Source organism: Rhinolophus sinicus, linkage group LG06 (assembly GCF_036562045.2).
Source record: "Rhinolophus sinicus isolate RSC01 linkage group LG06, ASM3656204v1, whole genome shotgun sequence".
NCBI classification, from domain to species: Eukaryota; Metazoa; Chordata; class Mammalia; order Chiroptera; family Rhinolophidae; genus Rhinolophus; species Rhinolophus sinicus.
The window spans coordinates 107049931-107073584 of record NC_133756.1 but is presented as its reverse complement, the minus strand read 5'-3'; the positions used below and the strand labels follow the sequence as shown (position 1 = coordinate 107073584).

At 36.8% G+C, this 23654-nt stretch overlaps 1 protein-coding gene across 1 annotated transcript in view; it reads left to right on the top strand.

Annotated features, from left to right (window-relative positions):
• The window catches only part of TYR (tyrosinase), a 90369-nt gene extending 79427 nt beyond the window's left edge, over positions 1-10942 (top strand). The window contains exons 4-5 of the mRNA XM_019739563.2: positions 5008-5189; positions 10303-10942. Coding sequence (XP_019595122.2) covers positions 5008-5189; positions 10303-10535 — 415 coding nt within the window. The 3' untranslated portion in view covers positions 10536-10942. The remainder of the gene's footprint in view (positions 1-5007; positions 5190-10302) is intronic.
• The last annotated feature ends 12712 nt before the right edge of the window (positions 10943-23654 follow it).

The window sequence follows — 23654 nt, the reverse complement described above, 5'->3', positions numbered from 1 at the left end:
TCTTGACTGTGCACTAACCTTTTACCTCCTAACTCAAATTTTATAACTAAGTAACAACAGCTTCCTTAGCTTGCACTTTCATAAAAATTATCACACTGAATAATCCCTTTGGAAACACATAGGACAAATATTACTACTTTCATCTTAAGGACGACAAGGCTAAGTCTCCAAGAAGTCCAGTGATTTGCTTAGACATACTGCTCTTAAATCACAGAACTAGGCCTCAAGGGGTGTTCTCTGACTCCAGATCTAGTGATGTAGGGTTCTTCCCCCCATGTTATATGACCTAATAGTACAAAGCCATTCTCTTTGTCACCCTTTTAATGACCAACTATAAATCCTGCTATAGCTTAAACCTTTTTTTTTTACTGGACCTTTTTGATCTTTTTATTTTTTAAACTATTGTTCCAGTTAGCGTTCTTAATTGAATGCAACAGAAACTAACTCTGGCTGAGAGGATATTGGATAAGTCAGTAAATCATGGAGAAGCAGGTTTAGGAACAGGTGGAAACAAGGGAGAGGGCAGCAGCCAAGCATCTGCCAAAATCATGCTAGAGAACACAGGACAGCAAATACCTTTCCTGGTACTTCTGGCCTTGCTGGCCCTAAAAACTTGCTGTTGTAATCACAACTGCTACTGTCCACTACTAGACTGGTTTTCCATTGTCCTCGCTTCTTTGTGTCACTATCTCCTGTTTCAAAGTCTTGGAGGGTATGTCTGATTGACTGAGTGTTGAGCATGAGGTCATACTCTAGCTTCAGGGGAAGTTGGAAAACTAAACAAGTATTTTTAGCCTCTACATGGAAAGTGAGCTCTTTCTCGCTCCAAGATTCATTAAGCATACATTTCACCAAACATAACAAGATGGTTGAAATAATTGAAAGTCATTCAGCATGACCAAAAAAATGACCAAATTCCGGTATTAATTCCAATTTAGTTTCGTACATTCTTTCTTTACAAGAAACACATTTAACTTACAACTATAACTCAGTTGTCACTGAACTAATAATTACCTTGTTCTACAGCATTCTGAAGGGTCTAAGCTTGTCATGTAAGTTTCATTTATCTTCTAAGAAATTCCTTTTTCAAAGTTATCCTCTAATATTGCTTTCAAATGAGTGAGTTTCATCAGAGCCTGACAGCATACACTGGTGCTCTATAAAATATGTTCAAAGCATGAAAAATATATTTGGCATCTTTCCACATCTTGGGATTTTAAGATATGTCAGATATGGATAAATCACTATTAGGAGATCCAAGATAGTGGAGTAGATAAATGCTGTGTTAGTCTCATCCCGTAAACACATCAAAATTATGACTAAATTATAGAATAACCAATCTAGAGAACCAACTGAAGTCTAGATGAACAGAAGTTTTATAACTCGGGATATAAAGAAGCTACATTGAGACTTGTAGGCGGGGCAGAGACGTGAAACAGGCTGGTCCCACACCCATGTGTGGCAGTTGAAAATTGGGAGAAATGTCTTGGTCACAGAGGTTCCCCACTAAGGATCAAGGGACCCCAGCCCCCCACACCAGGGTCCCCAGTCCACAGTAGTGGTGCCAGGAAGAGGATCCCCCACAACTTCTGGATGTGAAAACCAGTGGGCATTCCAACCATGTGCGCAGAAGAGAAGGTTCCGGGAAACCCAGACATCCTTGTAAAAAGCCCGCATAGGTGCTCTCCCTGAGATCCTGCGGATGGACTCTGGGGGCATCAGAGACACGTGGGGAAAGACTGAGTTGTATAACTTCAGGTGAGGACTGGAGGGAAACAGTTTCTAGTTTCCCTTTGTGGGACCCTTCTCTTAGGCAGTCAGCAGGGAGCCACTATCTTTCCTGTATTGAGCCCGCCCTCACAAGCCAAATCTGAATCTGATTGGCTTGGTGAGCTCCACTGTTCCACCCTGCTGACTCAATGAGATCCTGCCTCACCCAATTTGCCTACTGCAGGAAGCTTTACCAATAGCTGAAACTTATGGGAGCCAGCAGGTGGCAACAAGCCTCAGAGTGTGCTGGCTTTTTGCAGAGCTACCCGAGACCTGATACTGGTGGCAACCATCCTCAATTCACAGCGTGGCCTCTCCTACCCGCCTCCAGGTACAGCACAGGCAGCAATTAAATATGAATTGCTTTGTAGCTCCTATCAGGTACTCTCTGGACAGTCACAGGCAGTGGCTGACCTGGGCCACAGCCCCTCCCAAGAGGCACCAGAACCAACATACTTGGAGGCTGACTTCAGACCACAGCACAGCATCACCCAGTTAGCCCCACAAGCCGCACACACAAAAGGTAGTCTCAACAGGCACCAGAGCCCACTGGGGCAAAACCTACTCCATGGGGTAAGACCCCCACACAGCAGCCCATAAGCTATGGACATGGCCAAACACCATAACCAGTCAGCCTGAGGGTCAGTACCACCCACTGACATGCCAACAACAATCAAGGCTCAACTATAACAGGGTACACATGACCCACACAAAATTCACTCCTGGAGCACCCAGCTCAGCTGACCAGGGAGACTGGGCTGCACAGGACTCCTATTACTTAAGGCCACCAGGCAAGAGTAGGAGACATAGCAGCCCTACCCAATACACTGAAAGAAACAGAGAGGCAGCCAAAATGTGGAAACAAAGAAATATGTTCCAAATGAAAGAACAGGAGAAAACTCCAGAAAAAAGAACTAAACAAAATGGAGGCAACCTGCCAGATACAGATTTCAAAACAAGTATTATAATGATGCTCAAGGAATTTCAATAAATTCAATGTGAATTTCAATAAAGAAATAGCGAGCATAAAAAAGGACATAGAAACCATGAAAAAGAACCAGTCAGAAATGAAGAATACAATAACTGAAATGAAGAATACACTAGAAAATTATCACCAGCAGAGTACATGAAGCAGTGATTCAGCTGGATCAAACCAGTGATTTGGAAGACAAAGTAGCAGAAAACACCTAAGTTGAACAGCCAAAACAAAAAAGAATCCAAAAAAAAAATGAGGATAGTTTAAGAGACCTCTGGGACAACATCAAGCATGACAACATTTGCATCATATGGATACCAGAAGGAAAAGAGAGAAAGCACGGGATTAAGAATCTGTTTGTAGAAATAATGACTGAAAATTTTCCTAACCTGGTGAAGGAAACAGACATACAAGCCCACGAAGTGCAGAGAGTCCCAAACAAATATTCATCCAAACAGACCCACACCAAGACACATCATAATCAAAATGACAAAGGTTATAGACAAAGAGAGAATCCCAAAAGCAGCAAGAGAAAAGCAGTTAGTTACCTACAAGGGAACTCCCATAAGAGTCAACTGATTTCTCAACAGGAATTTTGCAGGCCAGAAGGGATTGGCACAAAATATTCAAAGTAATGAAAAACAAGGACCTAAGACCAAGGATACTCTACCCAGCAAAGGCTATCATTTAAAATTGAAGAACGGATGAAGAGCTTCCCAGACAAGAAAAGGCTAAAGGAGTTTATCACCACCAAACCAGTATTACAAGGAATGTTACAGGGACTTCTTTAAGATGGAAAAAATCAAAATCAAAAATATGAATAATAAAATGGGAATGACTACATATCTATCAACAATTACTTTCTATGTAAGTGGATTAAATAATCCAATCAAAAACACAGGTTGGTTGAATGGATAAGAAAACGAAGCCCTTACATATGCTACCTACAAGAGACTCGCTTCAGATCAAAAGACACACACAGACTGAAACTAAAGGGATAGAAAATGTTTTTTTCATGAAAATGAAAACAAACAAAAAAGCTGGAGTAGCAATACTTATATAACAGACAAAATAGTCTTGTAAACAAAGGCTATAAGAAGAGACAAAGAAGGACCCAGTAATCCCACTTCCTGGCATTTATCCGAAGAAATCCAAACTCTACTTCGAGGGGATGTGTGCATCCATATGTTTATTGCAGCATTGTTTACAATGGACAAGATGTGGAGGCAGCCTGGATGTCTGTTGGTAGAAGAATGGACAAAGAGGAGGTGGTACAAATATACAGTGGAATATTGCTTGGCCAGGGAAGAAAAAGAGTTCTTCCTATCTGCTGCGGCATGGATGGACCTAGACGGTACTGTGCTGAGTGGAGTATGTTAGATAGTGAAAGACATATGCAATGTGATTTCACTTATATGTGGAATCTAAAGAACAAAATAAACAAACAAAACAGAAACAAACTCACATATACTGAGAATGTTTTGATGGTTGTCAGATGGGAGAGGTGTTGAGGGGTTGGATGAAAAAAGGGAAGAGGTTAAGAAGTACAAATTGGATGTTAGAAAGTAGTCATGAGGATGTAGGATATAGCATAAGGATTATAGTCAACAATACTGTAATAACTATGTATGCTGTCAGATGGATACTAGATTTATCAGTTGATAGATGGGAGAGGGGTTGGAGGCAGAGTGTAAAAGATGAAGGGATTGAGAAATACAAATTGGTAGTTACAAAATAATCATGGGGATGTAAATAAAACACAGGGAATATAGTTGATAATATGGTAATAACTACCTATAGTGCCAGGTAGACTAGTCAGGGGGATTATTTTTTAAATTATATAACTGTCTAACCATATGCTGTACATCTGAAATATAAAATAAATATTGAATGTCAACTGTAACTGGAAAATTAAAAAGGGTAGAGGGAAAGGTGAAGGGCAATAAGTGGTCCAAATTTCCAGGTATAAAACAAATAAGGCATGGGGATGTAATGTACAATATAGGCAATATAGTCAATAATATTGTGATAGCATGGTACAGTGTCAATGGTTGTCGACCTTATCATGGTGATCACTTCTGTAGCTATATAAATGTTGAATAACTATTGTGTACAACTGAAACTAATATAATATTGTGTGCTATGTTTTTAACAAAAATAAAAAAAAATGTCAGATATGTATTGTTATTTTACTATAGCAATCCAAATATTTGATTTATAAACAGTATGTTTCTGAGTCCGAATAATCCTTTCCTCTGCAGTATTTTTGAACAGTGGCTCCGAAGGCACCGACCTCTTCAAGAAGTTTATCCAGAAGCCAATGCACCCATTGGACATAATCGGGAATCCTACATGGTTCCTTTCATACCTCTCTACAGAAATGGTGATTTCTTTATTTCATCCAGAGACCTGGGCTATGACTATAGCTACCTACAAGAGTCAGGTAAAGTTCAATTTCTTTCATATGAATTTCTAAATAAAGTGTAACCAATTTCTTTTGAGAGAATACAAAACCTTATGTTTTTACAAGGTTATCACCAAATCCTTTAAATTGGGAAAGTGCATTGCAATCCTTATCACCAATTTATTACATGAACCAAGTTGCAAGAATATTTAAATTTACATTCATTCTGCTTAATATACATCTTGTACATGAAAACCATGGAAAGAGCACTAGAATTAAAATCAGAAGAAAAAATGGGTTTCAGACATGACTCTATTTGCTGATTATTGTGTGACCTTGGGAAATTTTAGTTCAATTCCCTGAATCTCAGTTTCTTAACCTGAAATTTGGGGTCAGAATACCTCAGAGATATGACAATTAAATGAATGAGATGTGTTAAAAAGCATAGGGCAGTGTGGCACAGATAAACATCCAGCAGTTTGGAAATTCCTTTGGGAACTTCCTGCTGGATTACCAAGAAAAATTATGGACATTTTGATTATAAGTAATAATAATAACAACAACAACAACAACTATTATAATGATAATTGCTATGACTATAATTAAGGTAGTGGTAATTTAACTAGATCTTGGTTTTACATATTTTTTTTTCTGAGTAGAAAGAACTATTTCAATAACTTCTTAATAAATGAGGACCAGACAGTTATGTCTCCCCCATCTCGAGAGCCTGCTATGTGCAGATTCCGTACATGCATTATTAACCAACCGTCTATTTAAGTATTATCATCCCTAGAAAGAGGTGAGGACACTGATACTTAGAGAATTTAAGTGACTTTCCCAATATCAAACACCAATATGTAGGGGAGGCAGATTTTGTCACTAGGAGGTCCTCTTCACTGCACTTCACCCTGCTTTCCACTAACACAGAGGGGCAACAACCCAAAGCAGTAAAACAACATAAGGCTTGTCGGTAAGAGGTATTCAACAAGCATTGATGTTTCATTATACTCATTGATAACTCATGAAAACATACACAGATAAATAAGACAAAATGAACAAATGAATGACATATACCGACTTGCTACCTCTTGTGCCAGACCTCAAAGAGCTATAAATCCAATGTGGAAGTCAGACAATTGTGCAAGAAAGAATGAAACAGGAGGCTGTGTTAAGTGTAGTAAAGAAGTCATAAATTTCATAGAGGAGAAAACAAAACAGTGACTTCTGAATATTTCATCTGAATAGGCAAGACAAGGTTTTGAAGGATGAGCAGGCAGGTAGCAGATAGAAGAGCACAGGGAATATTTTAACCTAAAAGAATAACAAGAAAAATAGAGGTATAAAGTGTAAAGTGTATTTATTGTAGCTAAATTCTCCTATTTGGGTAGTATGAGCGATGGAAAATTAACACCAAGGAGATAAATTTAGTCATTTCATAATAGCTAACACATATTGAGTATTTTTTAATGTGCTTGGAACTCTTCTAGCTGTGCTGTTTGCATTATGTCCTTTAATCTTCATTACTACCATATGAAGTAGGTACTATTATTTGTTTTTCCTTTTCACAGATGAGAAAGCAGAGGCTTAAATAATTTAAGTAACTTGTCCTAGGCCATCCAGTTAGTATACGGCATAGCAAAACCATGATTTAGGGTCAATGAGAGAACCTGTATTTTATCAACATGTTCCTGCCCTTTGGGGGACCCCTAATTGAACAGATATGGTTGACCTATTTTGCCTTATCTGAAGAGCATAGCCAATGGAAGGAATACTAAAATGGCTGGCAGAGGAGATTGGCTCTTTGAAAACATTAAGATAACTGAGAACACGGAATTTTTCAAAGGTTAGATGTATGGTAAGGGAAGGGGCTTAGTGTGAGTCAAAGAGGAACAGTCTCACGTTTTCCCTTCTTTGTGTAAATATCCACAGTAGATAAAGAAAGCAGCATATTGATAACGGTTTTCAAAGATTCATAAAAATTGTTATTTCTGCCAATCTTCATAACCCTATCTGGTAGTGATATCTATTCTGTTTTATAGATAACTCAATTGAGAACATAAAGATAGTGACTAATTTTTTCACAAAGCAAGTATAAGTTGCAAATATTGAATCACACACTATCTCTCCATTACTGCATGGGAGAGGGGGTTCTCTTTATTCCCCATGTGTCTTGTATACATATGTTCCACCTCATTGTTTTTTTTCCCTACTGTCCAAAGGGTGCTTTTTACTGAAAGGGAACAAAAACTATCAGAGGAGTAAAGATAGAAAGACTCAAAGAGTCACATTAGGGGCTTAAATGTATTTATTACTAATTTCCATTTAAATCTTTAAAAATAAAATAAAGGAAATTATACTTACTATGTGACCTCTGTATACTGTGCATTTGATTGGAAATTTTAAATGTACAATTATTGAAGTGACAAATAGCAATTTGTAGGCATTTGTAGTCACATTTTCAAAACAATTCTAAAATACATTAAAAACAATAACTTTTATGTTTGAGGGAACAAAATTTTAACATTTTTAAATTACTTTATTTCAGCTTTGCTGGTTTTCATTGTTTAGATTTAAATTACTATAATTCCAAGTTATAAATCATTTATATTATAATTTATTTGATAATGTTTATCGTTTGCAAGTTATTGTCCCTTCCTGATGGGGAAAAAATAAAAATAAAACGCAAACATTAAATTGCAGTACTGTTCAAATTATGCTTAATAAATTCTAAGGTATTTAGAGGTATCCTAGTGACAGCTAACAAAAGGACAGTGCCAAGGAAGGCAGAACAAAACGTAGGAAAAATGGACAGGGTTTTAGCCCCATAGCCCCATTTAAGCCTTGGAAGTTCCACTTTATCTTCTTTGAATGAATACTAGGCTTTGATATAAAATTAGTTTTTAACAAATTCTCTGAATTGAATAATATCCATGCTTTAATTGTTCTGAACATCATTGAGTTTATGGGGTAAAGTGAGAGTCTCATTTTAAATTTTACTTCATATTGCCACCTATTTTTTTCCAAGATATTTTATTAAATAAATACTCCTTTTCTCCTTGGTTATGGATCTCACTTTTACTATATATGAAGTTTATATATAATTGTAATTCCAGAATATCCAAAGGTACTTTATCTTTTATTGTAGTAGGCATATAATTAATTTTTTTAAATAAGTAGGAATTTTTGAAGTTCAAATAGCAGAAACTCCATAGGAATGAGATTAGATAAAAGGAGAATTCATTAGTTTACAAAACTCAAAGAACAGGATGACTCTAACTGTGGAAAAAGCAGAAATGCAACTGACTGAGGGACAGCAGGAACTAAGGACTGATTCTCTCTCTCTCTCTCCCCCCAAACTCCCTCATCCTCTGATTTCTTTTTTCATTATCAGTTTTTGTTTTTTTTTCAATTATAGTTGACATTCAATATTATTTTATATTGGCATCAGGTATACAGCATAGTGGTTGGACATTTATATAATTTAAGAAGTGATCCCCCTGACTAGTCTCGTACACACCTGGCACTATACATAGTTACTACCATTTTATTGCCCATACTCCCTATGCTTTAATTTGCATCCCCATAACTATTTTGTAATTATGAATTTGTACTTCTTAATCCCTTCACCTTTTTCACTCAGCTCCCTAACCTGCCTCCCATCTTGGTAACCATCTGTTTTTTCTCTGTATCTATGAGTCTGTTTCTGTTTTGTTTGTGTGTGTGTGTGTTTTGTCCTTTGTATTTCACATATAAGTAAAATCATGTGGTATTTGTCTCTCTCTGTATGATTTATTTCACTTATTATATAATACCCTCTAGGTCCATCCATGTTGTTGCAAATGGTTAAGATTCCTTTTTTTTCTTTTTTTTCTTTTTTTTGAATAATATACTATTGTATTCATTGTCTGAGTCTTGTCTCTAGTTTTGGGAGTGTGTTGACATCATCCTGTCTTCCACATGTTGAGAAGCAAGGCTATCATCAGTTCTGGAACTACCCAACTCTCAATTCCAGCACAGTTAATTCTGAGAAATGATTCTGATTGGCCCGTGACGAGTCAGTGGCCCACCACACATTAACTGACTATTGCCAAGGAATGGGATCATAAAGGAAGGTTATAGTTCCATCAACAAGGGTGGGAAAGTAGAAATGGGGAGCAGATCTAGATTCAAATACACAAGGCTTACGTAAATTAATTTATTATTCAAATAACGATTTTGGAATGTTTTTAAATATCAACTTCATAATTCCTTTCTTATAGTCCCATAAGGTCTAGGGTTTAACATGGATCACATGGTCCATGATGGCTCAGCAAGATACTAACCACACTCCACCTAAGGAAAAAGGCAAAGGCACACCTTTTTATTTTTAAGGGAACTGTGCAAAAGTTGAATATTTTACTTTGGTCAAGATTTAAGTCATATAGCCATCATTTTCTGTTATGTTAAGCTCTATATGCACTCTCATTTCCATTGTATTACAAAATGGATATAGAATATCTTAAAGTAGATTATAAATAGTGGTGGGTACTTTAAAATCAAGCAAAAGATACAATAAATTATTAAGTTCAAGGGAAAAAAATGTAAGAAAGGAAATGTAATCATAGCATAACATTTCATTCAACTGTCAATAATATCTAAATACTAAAAGTAATGAAAATCCTGGATGTGGATTTGCCCCCAATCATGATATTATTATTATGAAAAGATCGAAGAAAGAAAAGGGGAGTTTGTAAGAGAGCTAAAATCATCATGTGTATTTGAGGAACTCTGGAGATAAACCTGATAAGAGATAGTAACATTTGCCTGTTATTTAGAAACATGGAAGTGAATACCAGAATAAATAGCTAAAACATTATAGTAGCTGACTTGGGGGCAGACACTGTATAATTTACAGATCAGATATTATCTACAAACTTTAAAACAACCCAACAAGACGGTATTGTTTTCCTATTTTCCCGATGAAAAAACTGGGGCTTAGAAATATTAGGTTTACCTTTCCCAAGCTCTTGTAGCTGGTAAGTAGCAGAGCTGGCATTCAAACCAGAGTGTGTGACTCCAAAGTCCTACCCAAGGGTACTGATGATGATAAAGACAAGGAGGAGGACGACGACGATGATAATAGTAAAAACATTGGGATGTCTTTCTATTTCAGAGCCGGACTTTTTTCAAGATTACATTAAGCCCTACTTAGAACAAGCGAGTCGGATTTGGCCATGGCTCATTGGGGCAGCTGTGGTGGGGTCTGTCCTCACTGTTGTGCTGGGAGGGCTTATGAGCCTGTTCCGTCATTGTCGTCGCAAGAGAAAGCAGCTCACTGAAGAAAATCAGCCACTCCTCATGGAAAAGGAAGATTACCACAGCTTGTTGCATCAGAGTCGTTTATAAAAGGCTTAGGCAACAAGGTAGGGCCAAGAAGCCTGACTTCACTCTAACGCAAGGGGTGTTGGAGTCTCCGGGGGACGTTCCAATGGCAATCCCTGGTATTTGTCTGTGAAGATCATGATCAGAATTGTAATCTAATTCTAATACAAAGTATATGCCCCCTCCAACTCAGGTAGACTGCACCTGTGCTCGTCTTGCTGTTTTTTGATCATCTTCTTTGACAGTTTTCCTCAAGCCCATATTTCCCAGGAAAGTATGCCATTTGATAATGAGTAATTGTTACTTGTATCTGCATAAAAGTGCTCTTATAAAATGTGGCAATATTTGACTTTTTCCTTCTGATTGTTTAATGACATGTTTCTTTTTTATTATCTCCTTTCTTTGATTTTAATAAAATAGTAACACATTTATACTGACTCTTTTGAGCTTGATAAACACATTTTTATTTTCCTCAGAGAGCATAGTTTCCCTTATATTTTACATTACTGCTCCAAAATGTGTGATGGACATCAAATATAAAACAACCTTCAGTTCTTGACCTTTTGAAGGTCACAGAAAACAAGAACCCTGCCCCTACAACAAATCTGGCTAAGTGCCTGCCTTAAGATGTGTTCATTAAACATGTTGACCATGACAATAATCATCCTATTAAGAGTGTTTTTTTCAATCTTCTAAGAAGAATTTCATTGTATTAGAAAATGTTTAAAATGCTATAAAACATTTGAAGGTTCAGAACAATTATGTGAATATCAGCCTTCCTGTAGTTCTAGTAAAATAACATTTCTATTTTTCTTGGCTTGTAAAACCATAAATTAGGATGTCAAGATAACCCTGGTACTTGAACTTTTGGATCCAATTAAATTGTTAAAAATAGTCCAATGGATATACATTTGTATTACAGCAATGCATAGCATAAAAGACTAGGACCAGTGAGTGGAAGTTAAAAGGGTCCAATAAGAGGAAAAACTAACCAGCACTCTGAGCTTTCCAAAACCAAAATTGACATCCTTAGAAAATAATAAGTGGTTATCACCGCAATTCTTCACACATAGGTTGGATGGTTAATTCAACTTGAATTCTATAAAGAGAATTTAAGTATTGAATCTATAGTAGTATTTATTTAAATTGACTCAGGACTCTTAATAACTCCCCATTCAGGAGCAAGGCCAAGTATACTCTATAAAAAAAAAATCCCTGTCATGCTGTCACAGTATCAGCTTCGCCAGATTTCAGCTTCCACCCTCTCACCCAAATTCATTTGCTGTCTTGGCTTCCTCAGTCTCCTCAGTTCCCTTATATATGTGCGCTTAGCATTTTCAAATACATACTTCAGTTTGACTATTTGAGTTACATTTTCAGCATCATCTCCGAACAGTCTTTTCACTCTTGACGCCATGCTTTAAAGACAGGCTTGTACAACCCAGGCTCCCAGACACCTGCCTGGGTCTGGTGCCTGAGCCTCTCCATCTGTGCGAGGGAATTGAAGAGGAGGCCTGCTGACCTGTACAAAACCTTTCAACTAAAATATTCTGCAATTCCCATAAGGTCTAAAGCGTAGTGTTCAGATTGTTTATAAATGCATTTAAAAATTGAGCTCTTGACAGTGCTTTTATCTAGAAAAGACTGACCTGAAGTCAAAATTACATAATTTTAAATGATCCCATTTCATTTAGTTCCAGTTTGGATTTCAAAGAAAAGCGAAAAATCATCCTATCCTACACACTGGCCCTGTGATTTTGGCTATTTTTCACCTAGAATGAATAGAAATTTACAATTATTGCTGAAGTAATGTCACTGACTCTTAAGAAATTAACTAATAGTTAACAAACTCAATTATAGAGCAATATTCCTTTTTGCACTCTGATGAGTTGTCAGATTTATCATTTGCCAGCTTGTCTAATTTCTGATGCCTAGTAGAGAAAAGTCGGGCGAGTGATGGGAAGCAGCCTACTTACTGACACAATGAAAGTCTGTGAGACTAGAGGGCAAATACCGGGGATTATATCCTCAACGTGGTGCATAACCAGAAAAAATAAAAGAAAAAGATTTAAAGTAAAATAGCAATAGCATCTAAGCTGTGAATTCAGTTTAGTTGGGAATTGGAAATAAAACTGAGAACAAGGAGTGGGAAAACAAATCTGGAAAAGGATCTGCAGAAGATTCTGGAGAAGCAGTAACAGTGATCATGGTTCCCTTTACTCTGATCCCAGAATACAAAACAATGACTTAGCTAGGCTTGATTGGAAGGCAAAATTTTAGTCCAGATGGTATATTTAATCATTTTTTACAAAGCATCTTGAATAAAAGTCCATCCAAGGAAATTTCATTATCACTGACAGGGAGCTGTATAAAGTCATTCTTTACTTTATCACAAGCCAATTGCCTCCTTTATCACTGCACTTCAACAGAGACTATTGTTTGTTTCTCTAGAGCAGAGGTGTCGTGTCTGAACTTTTTCAACGTTTTTTACCAAGGGCCGTATGCGGTAAAATATACAAACAGCCGGGCCACTCACGTACGTATTGCCTCACCTGGTTTATTTAAGTAAACTAAATATAGTTTTGGAATTTGCTGCGGGCCAATTAACAATAGATTGCAGACCGCAGTTGGCCCGTGGGCCGCAGTTTTGACACCCCTGCTCTAGACGCTCAAGGTAACTACTTGAGTAGCAGTAACACCTGTGATAAAACTACCACCACATTGATTCCATGGTTCTCTCAATAAGGTACCAAAATTACATGACTGGTATTTCAAAACACCTACCATAGCAGTTTTATTAAATTCTAATCAGCATTACATTCTATGGCGTTGTTTCATAGTATAGATTTTATAAATTGATCCATTTTCGGCTCTTCTGTTTTTCACTGCCACATTACAAGTCACAATTTGTTACAGAGAAAGAAATACGCAATAAGCAGCTGCCACTTTTTCTGTTCCTTTGGTTTTATTAAAAAAAAAAAAAAAAGATTATTTTTAGTACCTAACCTTTCCAACAAGTCAAATATATAATTCTTCATCTGTAGAAACAAATATGTGATGGGTACAAGTCCATTTCAGCCAGTGTATCTAGCAGAGTGGCAACTAGCATTGATTGTGAATGTTTTAAAATAGCATTTCCCTTGTATATATGGGCTTTGATTTGGAGCAGTTTTCTTTGTCACCATAAAAAGGGACTCATTGTTGCCACCCTACTGTGAGCCTGTGCTATTTTGCAGGGCATGTCAGTGGAATAAAGTCCCTCTCCCCTTCTGATTAGACTCTTCCGAAAGCTGCTTAAATGCAAGTAAAAAGAGTTGTTTTTTTTTAAACTTTGTGTAGCTTATTTTCCAAAAGCATTTCTTAGCTTGTACAATATAGTGAAGATAAAATTGCCTATGACACTGGAGGCCTTAAGGGTTTTCAAATCATTCAGCTATTTAAAACTTACAACGGGATAGTTTAAGTATCTTCTTTTAAATAGCAGCCTTATTAAAACTCTATATGGCCCATGTTTAATTGTTTTATGAGTTCTTTTCTTAACAGTAAGGTAAGAAATTATTCTCATAACTTCCTGTTAATCTACCAATACTTATATGTTTCACAATCATAATCATAATCAAACAGTTTTTAATTTCTTGTTTAAAAATAAATAACAAAGATGTTAACAATTTAGCGAGTAGTTATGATTTTCCAAGAACTATGCTAAGAACTTCATATATATAAACTTATTTCATATTCATGTTATCAGTATGAGAAGAAGTATTATTTGTGTATTCAAATGAGGAGACTGACTTTCATAGGAGACATACCTTGTCCAGGTTTACATGTCTGTTCATTAGTTTAGGTGATTCAGCTGGGATTTGAATCCAGTTTCTCCTAGATGATTCATGATTATAAATTTCACTCTGATTTATTGTTTAATTCTGTTGATGTGTCATAACTAACCAGTTCCTTGCTACTAGACATTTAGGTTTTATGTATCTTTTAAATTATCTTTAGTGCTATAAGGAATATCTTGGTACATTTGGCATCTGATTTCTTTTAAATTATTTACTGGTAGTATGATTGCTGAGTCAAAGTATATGAATATTTTTATGGCTAGTTTCTAATGAATTGCCACAGTGCGTTCGAAACAGGTTGTATGGATTTTAAAATGCAAAGAGAAGGAGTCTAAAAATAAGAGAACAAAAGGAATAAAAAAGAAAATGAAAAGATGAAGTTAGAAGGAAAAAGAGTTGCAATTATCTCTGAGAGGAGCTGAAGACCCTAATTGGCACTTGAAGTATTGCTCCCTTTCATAAATATGCCTTTTCCAAATTACTACATTTAATGGTCATTTTCTCTCACTAAAATTTGTAGAAAATTCAGACTAAAGCCATATTAGAGAGAGGAAATAACACACATGTAAATTGGTCCCAAAATGAGATATTTTCAGAAATGTGTGTATCTTGGCCAGGTAGAAAGGTGTGTGTGCCTCAAGAATTATGCAAGAATACAAGTAACAGAACCAGAAATCCACCCTTGGAAGAATGAGCACGGGACATCAGAATAGTCTGAATGAAAGCAGTCAGGTTCAGCTATTAGGATAGACAAGTAATCATGTAACAGGGGTTGGGAAGGCTGGGATGGCTCTGAAGACCAAACCTGAAGACATGTGTGAACACTTTGTTCTTACTGCTTTTTGAGTAAATACTACACTCTGCCTGGGCTTTGGTCAATCTTCCTTTTCAGATCACGTCATTTTCAAACACTCTTGCTAGGAAAACTGTGAAGAGTAGCTGTGTTTGTATGAGTATGTATGTGTGTGTGGACAGAAAGAAAGAGAGAACATACAGAAAAACTGAATTGTTTTTTTATTTTATTTTTTTTCACCTTTCTCCAATAGCGAAGAGAACTTTGCTGCTGATTGTATTACTTTTTTTTCTGGTCACTGCAGTAAATTACCACAAACATAGTGGCATAAACAATACAAATTTATCTTGTAATTCAATAAACCAGAAGCCCAACAATGGTCTCACTGGGCTCAAATCATCGCGGAATTAAGGCTGTGTTTTATGTGGAGACTCTAGGGAAGAATTAATTTCCTTACCTTTTGTGGCTTCTAGGGACCATCTACAGCAGGTCCTCGAATGCTTTCATTCCGTTCAACAGTGTTCCATTACAGCGCTGACAAGGAAAAAACAAAAAGTAGCAACTCCCAGCCAGGCCACTGTCCACGTGGAGAACGCACATTCTCCCCGCTTCTGCGTAGGTTTCTCCAGAGACTCCGGTTTCCTCCCACGTCCCAAAGAAGCACCTGTGCGGTGAACTGCCATGTGCACATTGTCCCAGGCTGAGTGAGTGAGGGTGAGTGTGGGTGCGAGTGCGCCCCGTGATGGAAGGGCGACCTGTCCAGGGTCAGGGCTCCGCCTTGCACCCTGAGCTGCCGGGATAGGGTCCTGACACCCACGTGACCTGGATCTAGCGTAAGGGGATAAGGAAAGAATGTATCTTACTTGTTTTTATAAATCTTTCTTCAATGTGTGTATAGCTCACAGTTATTTCAATGTTTAGTATTAAAAGTGTTTTGGGTCTTTATTTAGAAGTTTGGTGATGTTTTCATGACCGGAAATAAGCCATCGGAACTTAACTCTTGTTTATATCAATTAGCCTATGGTGAAATTGGTTTCCATACACGACGTTTCTCTTAAAGTCACACTTTCCAAGAATCTCTCGAAAATGTTAAGTGAGGACTTAGTGTACATTCCTTGGCTTGTGGCTTCCCTTCATCTTTAAAGGCAGATATGTTATATCACTCGGATCATTCTCTCTCTCTCTCTCTCTCTCTCTCTCTCATTGACTACACCCAGGGAAATTATAAGCTTTTAAACATTCATGTGTTAGTTTGGGCTGACCTCGTACTCCTGGAGACTCCATCTCAAAGTCCTTACCACCTTTAATCATATCTGAAGAGCCCCTTTGCCATGTAAGAAAATGCAGTCACAGGTTATGGGGATTTGGACAGGGACTTGTTTGTGGGGTGGGGGTGGGGGGCTTATTCTGCCTACAATATTGACTTAAAATCTAACAAGGAAATTTGGCCAGGTGATAAATTACTCTTCATGTGTGGTTAACGTGGCACAGACTCTAATATTAAGTATGTTAAAGATATGTGAATACCTTTAACATATCTGGTATGAAAGTCAGACTATGAATTTGATTCTTGGCTCAATCTCTCATTAACTGTACGACCTTGTATGAATTATTGTACCTCTCGGTTCCTCAATTTTCTCATCTTTAAAATGGAAATAAAAATAGTACTTTCCTCAACATATCTGAAAAATAAACGCAAAATATTTACAATAGCGCATAAATGCTCAGTAAATATTAGTTAATAAATTTTCATAGAACAGGATAACTTAGCATAAGTTAATTGTGAAGAGAGAGAGAGAGAGAGAGAGAGAGAGAGAGAGAGCAGCTGATTGGCTCAGTTGGTTAGAGTGCAGTGCTCATAACACAAAGGTTGCCAGTTTGATTCCCACACAGGCCAGGGAGCTGCGCCCTCCCTGACTAGACACCTAGATTGAAAACAACGACTTGACTTCGAGCTGATGGGTCCTGGAAAAACACACTATTCCCCAATATTCCCCAATAAAAAATAAATAAAAATTTAAAAAAAGAGAAACAGTTTTGTTTTTGCAAAATAACTTTGCATAATCTTGAATATTAATAAAATATACCTATTCAATGAAATGATACAATAAATATAAGCATATACCTTTAACACAGAGAAACGTTTGGGGCATAGAAATATTAATCATGACAGTAATAGGCTCACAGTTCATAAACAAATAGTGGCTATTAAACCACCTGTCATAATGTGAGACTGAGCTTGAAACTCAGGAACATCCTAGGCCAAGGGTCCTGAGCAGGAAAGACTTCTCTTTGAGTTGGAGAGCAACGATTCACCTTGAGTTGTTTCATTACTTCAAGGAACAGATATTTATAGGACATCTTGTCTATATTGGCTTGCATTAAACTAGGTAATATACCTAATAAAAGAAAATGGAGAGCTAAAACTGGTGAAAATAGTGACTTGGGAGAAATGTGCTCACAGAAACATTCTCAGCAGGAATTGGAAACACAAGTATATGATATCCGCTAGTGATGTTAGAAGACAATATTCTTAGATGCAGATGGTTAACATCCCCATTCAAACTTCCATAGCATGATAAATCATGATGAAAAGGGCATTAATGATAGACAATAGTGGAATATTTTATAAAAATAGTTTAGTTCAGAAAAATTCTTTGTAGAAAGCCTTAGATGAAATCATGAGCTGGAATTAGGCATGCCCAGGCTCAGAGTTTTGGGGATACAGAGGTTCTTCCTTTAAGATGCAGAGAATCAGGAAGAAATGTAAGAAATACTCATAGCACAAGCCATAAAAATATAACACATGTGGCTTAGGGTCATTGGAGAAGAATTATAGAAGTTGAAAGATTTGATTGATTTCATATTTAGGGAGGATTTTATCATATGCCTTGCCAGGATCTGGGCATTTTACACAATTGATATCATTTCATTATCACAAAATTCTGTGAGTTTAGTATTATCCTCACGTGAAAGCTAAGGAAGCTGGAATGCCAAGAGGTTTTAAGAAGCATACCCAAGATCATACTGCTAGTGCGGAGTTGGGATCCAAACCTACATCTGACTCCAAAGTCCATGGGTTTTCTAAAGCACCATGCTGGTATAGCTTATTGCCACAGGTATGTGATTATGGGTTGTGTGTGTATGTATGTGATCTGGTGGTAGCACCAAGAAAAGTTTAAGCAAGAAATGACATTTAAGCTAATCTTTCTGGTTGTTCAGATGACTGGTATGTCTCCAATCAAGATTTGAAGGCAAGACAGACAAAAAGAGTGTTTAAAATTTTTGAGTTTGTTTCCTTAGATAATAACAGCTTTTCCAGCAAAGCAAAAGAAAACCTTGCTCTCCTTCTCCTCAAACGGCTTTAGGTCACTAGGGTGAGTATTCTGTGAAACTTTTTGTTGAGATGCTTGCTTAGTTGCTGCCTAAAAGAATTTTGAGTGTAGCCATTGACATTAAGTAAAAAAAGAGAGCTAAGAGCTATAGACATTGATTTTTTTTATGAAAAGTATTTTCAAATATATATGGAAAAATCATTTTTACTATATGATATGAGTAGTCCTGAATTTAATATTACTCTATATTTTGCCCAACAAATTATCAAACTTATATTGGGATTGTATCTACAACTGGGATGGTGGTCATGAGAAGAGAATAGGACAGAAGCAAGAAACTTCAAAAAGTAAAAACCAAGAGGAGTTGGTGGTATAAGTGACAAAGAAGAAGAATCAAAATTAATAATCAAGTTTTGAGGTCTGATACTACCTTTTCCTTAACTAGTCAGATAATTAACGTGGAAGTGCTAAAAACTTACATGTTGATCACATAAAGTAACTGATTCCTTCTAGTTGCTCTTTGTAATATATTTTTTCTTTCTTTAAAACAACTATTTTAAGAGTCTCTCTATGCTTATAAATGCCTCTAACAATACCCAGCATTTTCTATTAGTTATGCTCCTTAGTTATAACAACACAATGATAATTAGATTTAATTTAGCAGTGACTGAGACCTACTGAGAATCAGCTATTCTGCTAGGAACTGGAAGATAAAGATGATTAAAACTAACAGGGAACTTCATTGAAGAAATTAATAGTTAAAGGAGGTGATAGGCAAACAGACAAATAACCATGAACTTGTACTGGAAATATAATCACCCCAGAGTAATACTTTAAAACACACTTTCATAAATCACTGCATAATACAGAAAAACTAATGGATTATTGACAGTCTACTACATGATTTTTTCAGGTTGACCTAATTTCTTCCAGAGTAATTATAATAGTGGCCTTTTTATCTATTATATGTTAGACATCATTCAAAATGCAATTATTATGGAATTGTTAGTTCTTATATAAACCATGAAAATGGATATAGTATCTTCATTTTAATAAGAAAGAAACTTGAAGAACAGAGACCTGCCAAAAGGTACAAAACTAGTAAAGTGTAGGAGCAGGACTTTCAATTATTAAAATTATCATAGTTATTAATAGCATTGAGTACTTATTTTGTGTCCCTAAATACTTCACATTTATTGATTCAAGTAACCCTCATTCTATAGATAAGAAAACTAAAGCTGGGAGAAAAAAATTTTTTTAAATTGTCCAAGATAACAGGGCTGGATTTTCAGTAGAAGCAGGATTTTTAACGTAAGCAGGATTTTTACCTTACGCAGGAATCTAAAATTTAGGGAACTTGTCTCAAAAGGAATTGTAATCATTACATTATATGGTTAATTCTAGAATTCTGTAGGTCTAGAAAGACAATAATCTATGAAGGCAGTTAAAACAAACCATCCGTCTTCATCTGGACAGAAACCTAAAGGCTCCTTGAGAAAGTACAATACTAAAAATATGGTACATGATAAGAAATCAAATTAGCATCACTATGTCAGGTACTGACTCTAAAACTTCTGTCTCAGGTATCGTGATTCTTCTGTATTGAAATGAGCCAAATATTGGTGGGAAAACTGGTCACTAGTAGTTTTCAAAAGTTTAATAAAGAACCACTGATGGAGTAAATATTGCTTTTCCTGGGACTATAACATATTCTACAGGATACAGTTGGAATTAATGAAATTTAATGAATAGAGATGGGCTGGAGAATGCAAGAAAGATAACAAAGAGAAAAAGGAATATCTTAGAAGAGCTAATCCTACCAACACAGACCACATTCACCACAATCCATTTAAGGAAAAGATGAGAACAGACAGGTTGAAGAAGAGGATGAACAGAAAAAAAAAAACAGATGAGGAGTATTAGGGGTTTAGGTGTTCTTTTGTTTTTGTTTTTTAAAGATATTTAACAAAAGAGATCAAAGAATGTTTGAATCCTGCCCTGTCAACTACCTGTTTTGTGTCATGTACCCTTTAATTTTTGTGTGTCAGATATTACATTAGATGTATATACAATAAACAATATGCGAAGAGGAGAGAAAGCAGAGCCAGTGCCTAACCCCAATTTGAGGTTCTCTGGTAAAGCTAGTTTGGTGCATTAGATTTAAGCAGTAGTCCCAACTGTTCATCTGTTGAGCCCTTAATTGTTAATAAAGGATGACCCTAAATCTGGGACACTTACTGCCCTTGGGGATAAAAAGAAAAAAAAAGTGAAGAGAGAAAAGAGATACAACAAAGAAGATAGCAACCTGCTTTAAGGGTTTAGCCATACATGGAATAAAAAAAATGGAAGAGAGAGCTGAGAGTACAGTATAAAGTCATGCATCCACGTCCCTTCCAGGCACACAGAAGAACAGAAGAACAAAGTGGTAAGAGGCATGTAGGTTACGTCAGGGATGCCCAATATGACCTGGGTTTGGTGATCCTTTAGGGGGACTCCCCGGACTCAGAGTATAGTTATACTCACAGCTAAGATTTATTACAGCAAAAGGATACAAAGAAAAATCAGCAAAGAGAAAAGGTGTGTGTGGTGATGTCTAGAGGAAACCAAGAACAAACTTCCAAGAGTCTTCTCCCAGTGGAGTCATACAAGATACACATAATTCTTCCAGCAACTAGTTACGATAACTTTTGTGAAACATTGTCTACAAGGGAAACTCAATAGAGACTCAGTGTCTAAGGTTTTTATTGGGGGTTGATCACATAGGTACCCTCTCTCTGCCTAGTCCTTATCAAAATTCCAGACTCCCAGAAAGAACAGCAGGTATTCAATATAATCCTTATTGCTTGCACAAAAGTTTAGTCACATTGAGCCCCTCTTACCAGTTAGGGTGGTGGAAACCCTCCTGAAATCTAAGTTCCCAGATGCCAGCTAATGGCTAACCTTGCAGGCAGCTCTTTCTAAGAAGGATAGCAGTCTCAGGCTTGGTATCATAACTTTTTTTTTCTGAGCACAAGTAGATGCACAATCTTTTACAAACAATAAGCATACCTACTCATAAATGTGAGTCAATAAAACTATTGTACTCTATCCAATCAAATTAAAAGTATTCTCTATTCTTGATGTGGAAGAAGGAAAAGAATGAAAAGAGAAGCAGACCAAAATGGAGAAGCATTTCTCTTCCCTACAGAAAAGCTATTCCAAGTTCATCTGAAACCAGTAATAAGTGAGGAATAAAAACTAAAACTATGAAAAGGCACAGAATTTTCCATTCCAGTCACCATAACCAGAAAAAAATAGATACAATCAAGCCTAGTTATTCATGGATTCCTTATTTGCAAATCATCTACTTGCTAAATTTTTATAATCCCAAAATCAATACTCGCTGCACTTTCATGGTTATTTGCAGACATGCACAGAGCAACAAAAAATTTGAGTCACATGAGCCCACGTTTCCATCTCATGTCAAACAAGATGTCACTCTGCCTTCTTGTTTCAGCTCGCATACTGTAATCAAGTATCCTTTTTGTGGTCTATTTAGTGCTACATTTTCGGCATGTTGGTGCTTTTTGTCAGTGATTTCATTGTTTAAAATGCCCCCTCAACCCGCTCCATCCCCTGAGCGCAAGAAAGCCGTGATGTATCTTGTGGAGAACATAAGTGTGTTAGACAAGCTTCATTCAGGCATGAGTTACAGTGCTGTTGTTGGCTGTATGTTCAATGTTAATGATTCAACTATATATATTAAGTAAGGTGCCTTTAAACAGAAACACACATAAACAAGGTTATGTACTGTTTGGTCGATAAAGTATTGTGATCAGAGGCTCACGAGAACCTAATTGGGAGCAATGGCTGAGTATTCACTAGTTCAGTGTGCGTGGCATCTTTTATAGAACAAAACTACCAGGAAAAAAGCAAGACTCATCTGTACCCGGAGCATCACTTCTTATGTAAATAAACTCTAAATATAAGCCTACCATAAAGACACGTGGTTGTGTAGTACAATGTGTGTAATGGACAGCTATAGTGACCATGGGCATAGAGGGGCTGTGGCTGGGCAGAGCCAGTGCCTGGATGAGTCCCCTGAGCCCTGAGACTAAGAGAAACTCTGAACCAAGATGGTAGGTTAATTCAAGGGCTGAATGGGAAACACACAGAAGCAGAACCTGGGTTAATCCAAAGACCTAAACAAATGGGCTATGCTAAGTGTAGCATAGGCCCTGGGGCTTTTCAGGTCTATAGCTGGGTTAGGAAACAACAGGGAAAAAAACAACAAAAAACCTGCCTGAGAGTCCTGATAAACGGTTCCAGGTTAAAGCTGTTTACTAGTCATAGCACAACTTCAGAGTACGGCTGTGGCTCCCAGGGCTCTGCTGCCTGCTGATCCAATTTGGAGCATCCTTCCTGCCACTAACAGATAAGAGTTAAAGGGTGGGGGGACAACAGCTGCAAAAGACAAGGCTTAATGAAGCCCACACAGTTGTAACACATTACTAGACGTATTGCTTCCACCTGTTTTGGAAGACAAAAATGTGTTTTCCCCCAGGTATCCATTAGAGATTCAAATAAATAATTAACCACTTCTCACCACCACCAGAAAAGAAACCCAAGGCAAATACACAGCTATTTTACAATGTTGAAATCTGAATTAGTTTACTAATCAAAACCTCTCAACAAAATATTTTGTCAGAATAAACCTGGAATTTGATTTCAGAAATCACCTTGTCAAAATACATGTAAGGTGATTTTGAAATCTGTCACAATTAACAGTCACTCTATGTCAAAAAGTATTTTTCACACAACACCTTGGGTCTACAGCGGCAATGCAAAACCAAATTTTGGATGTTTCTTACATCTGTTAGTTGATGACACATTTATCAGCAAGCTGCAAACAGGACCCCTGCAACACAAGCCACTAAAAAAGATTTCTTAGAGATTTCATTACCTAATAAAAAGTCTGATGAGAAACTTTTACTGTCACACATTTTCTTATTTTTGAGTTGTGGCAACCATTCCTGACAACAGGATAATCAACATGAATAAGGGAAGGCATTTTAGAGGAACTTGTTAATCTTCAGATTGAAATTTGCATCCAAGTCTTGATTTGCTCAACCCAGAAAACATTTTTTCCCAAATATCTTTTGTGTTCTTTCCTCACTGGCTGCTGTTAATGAGTATT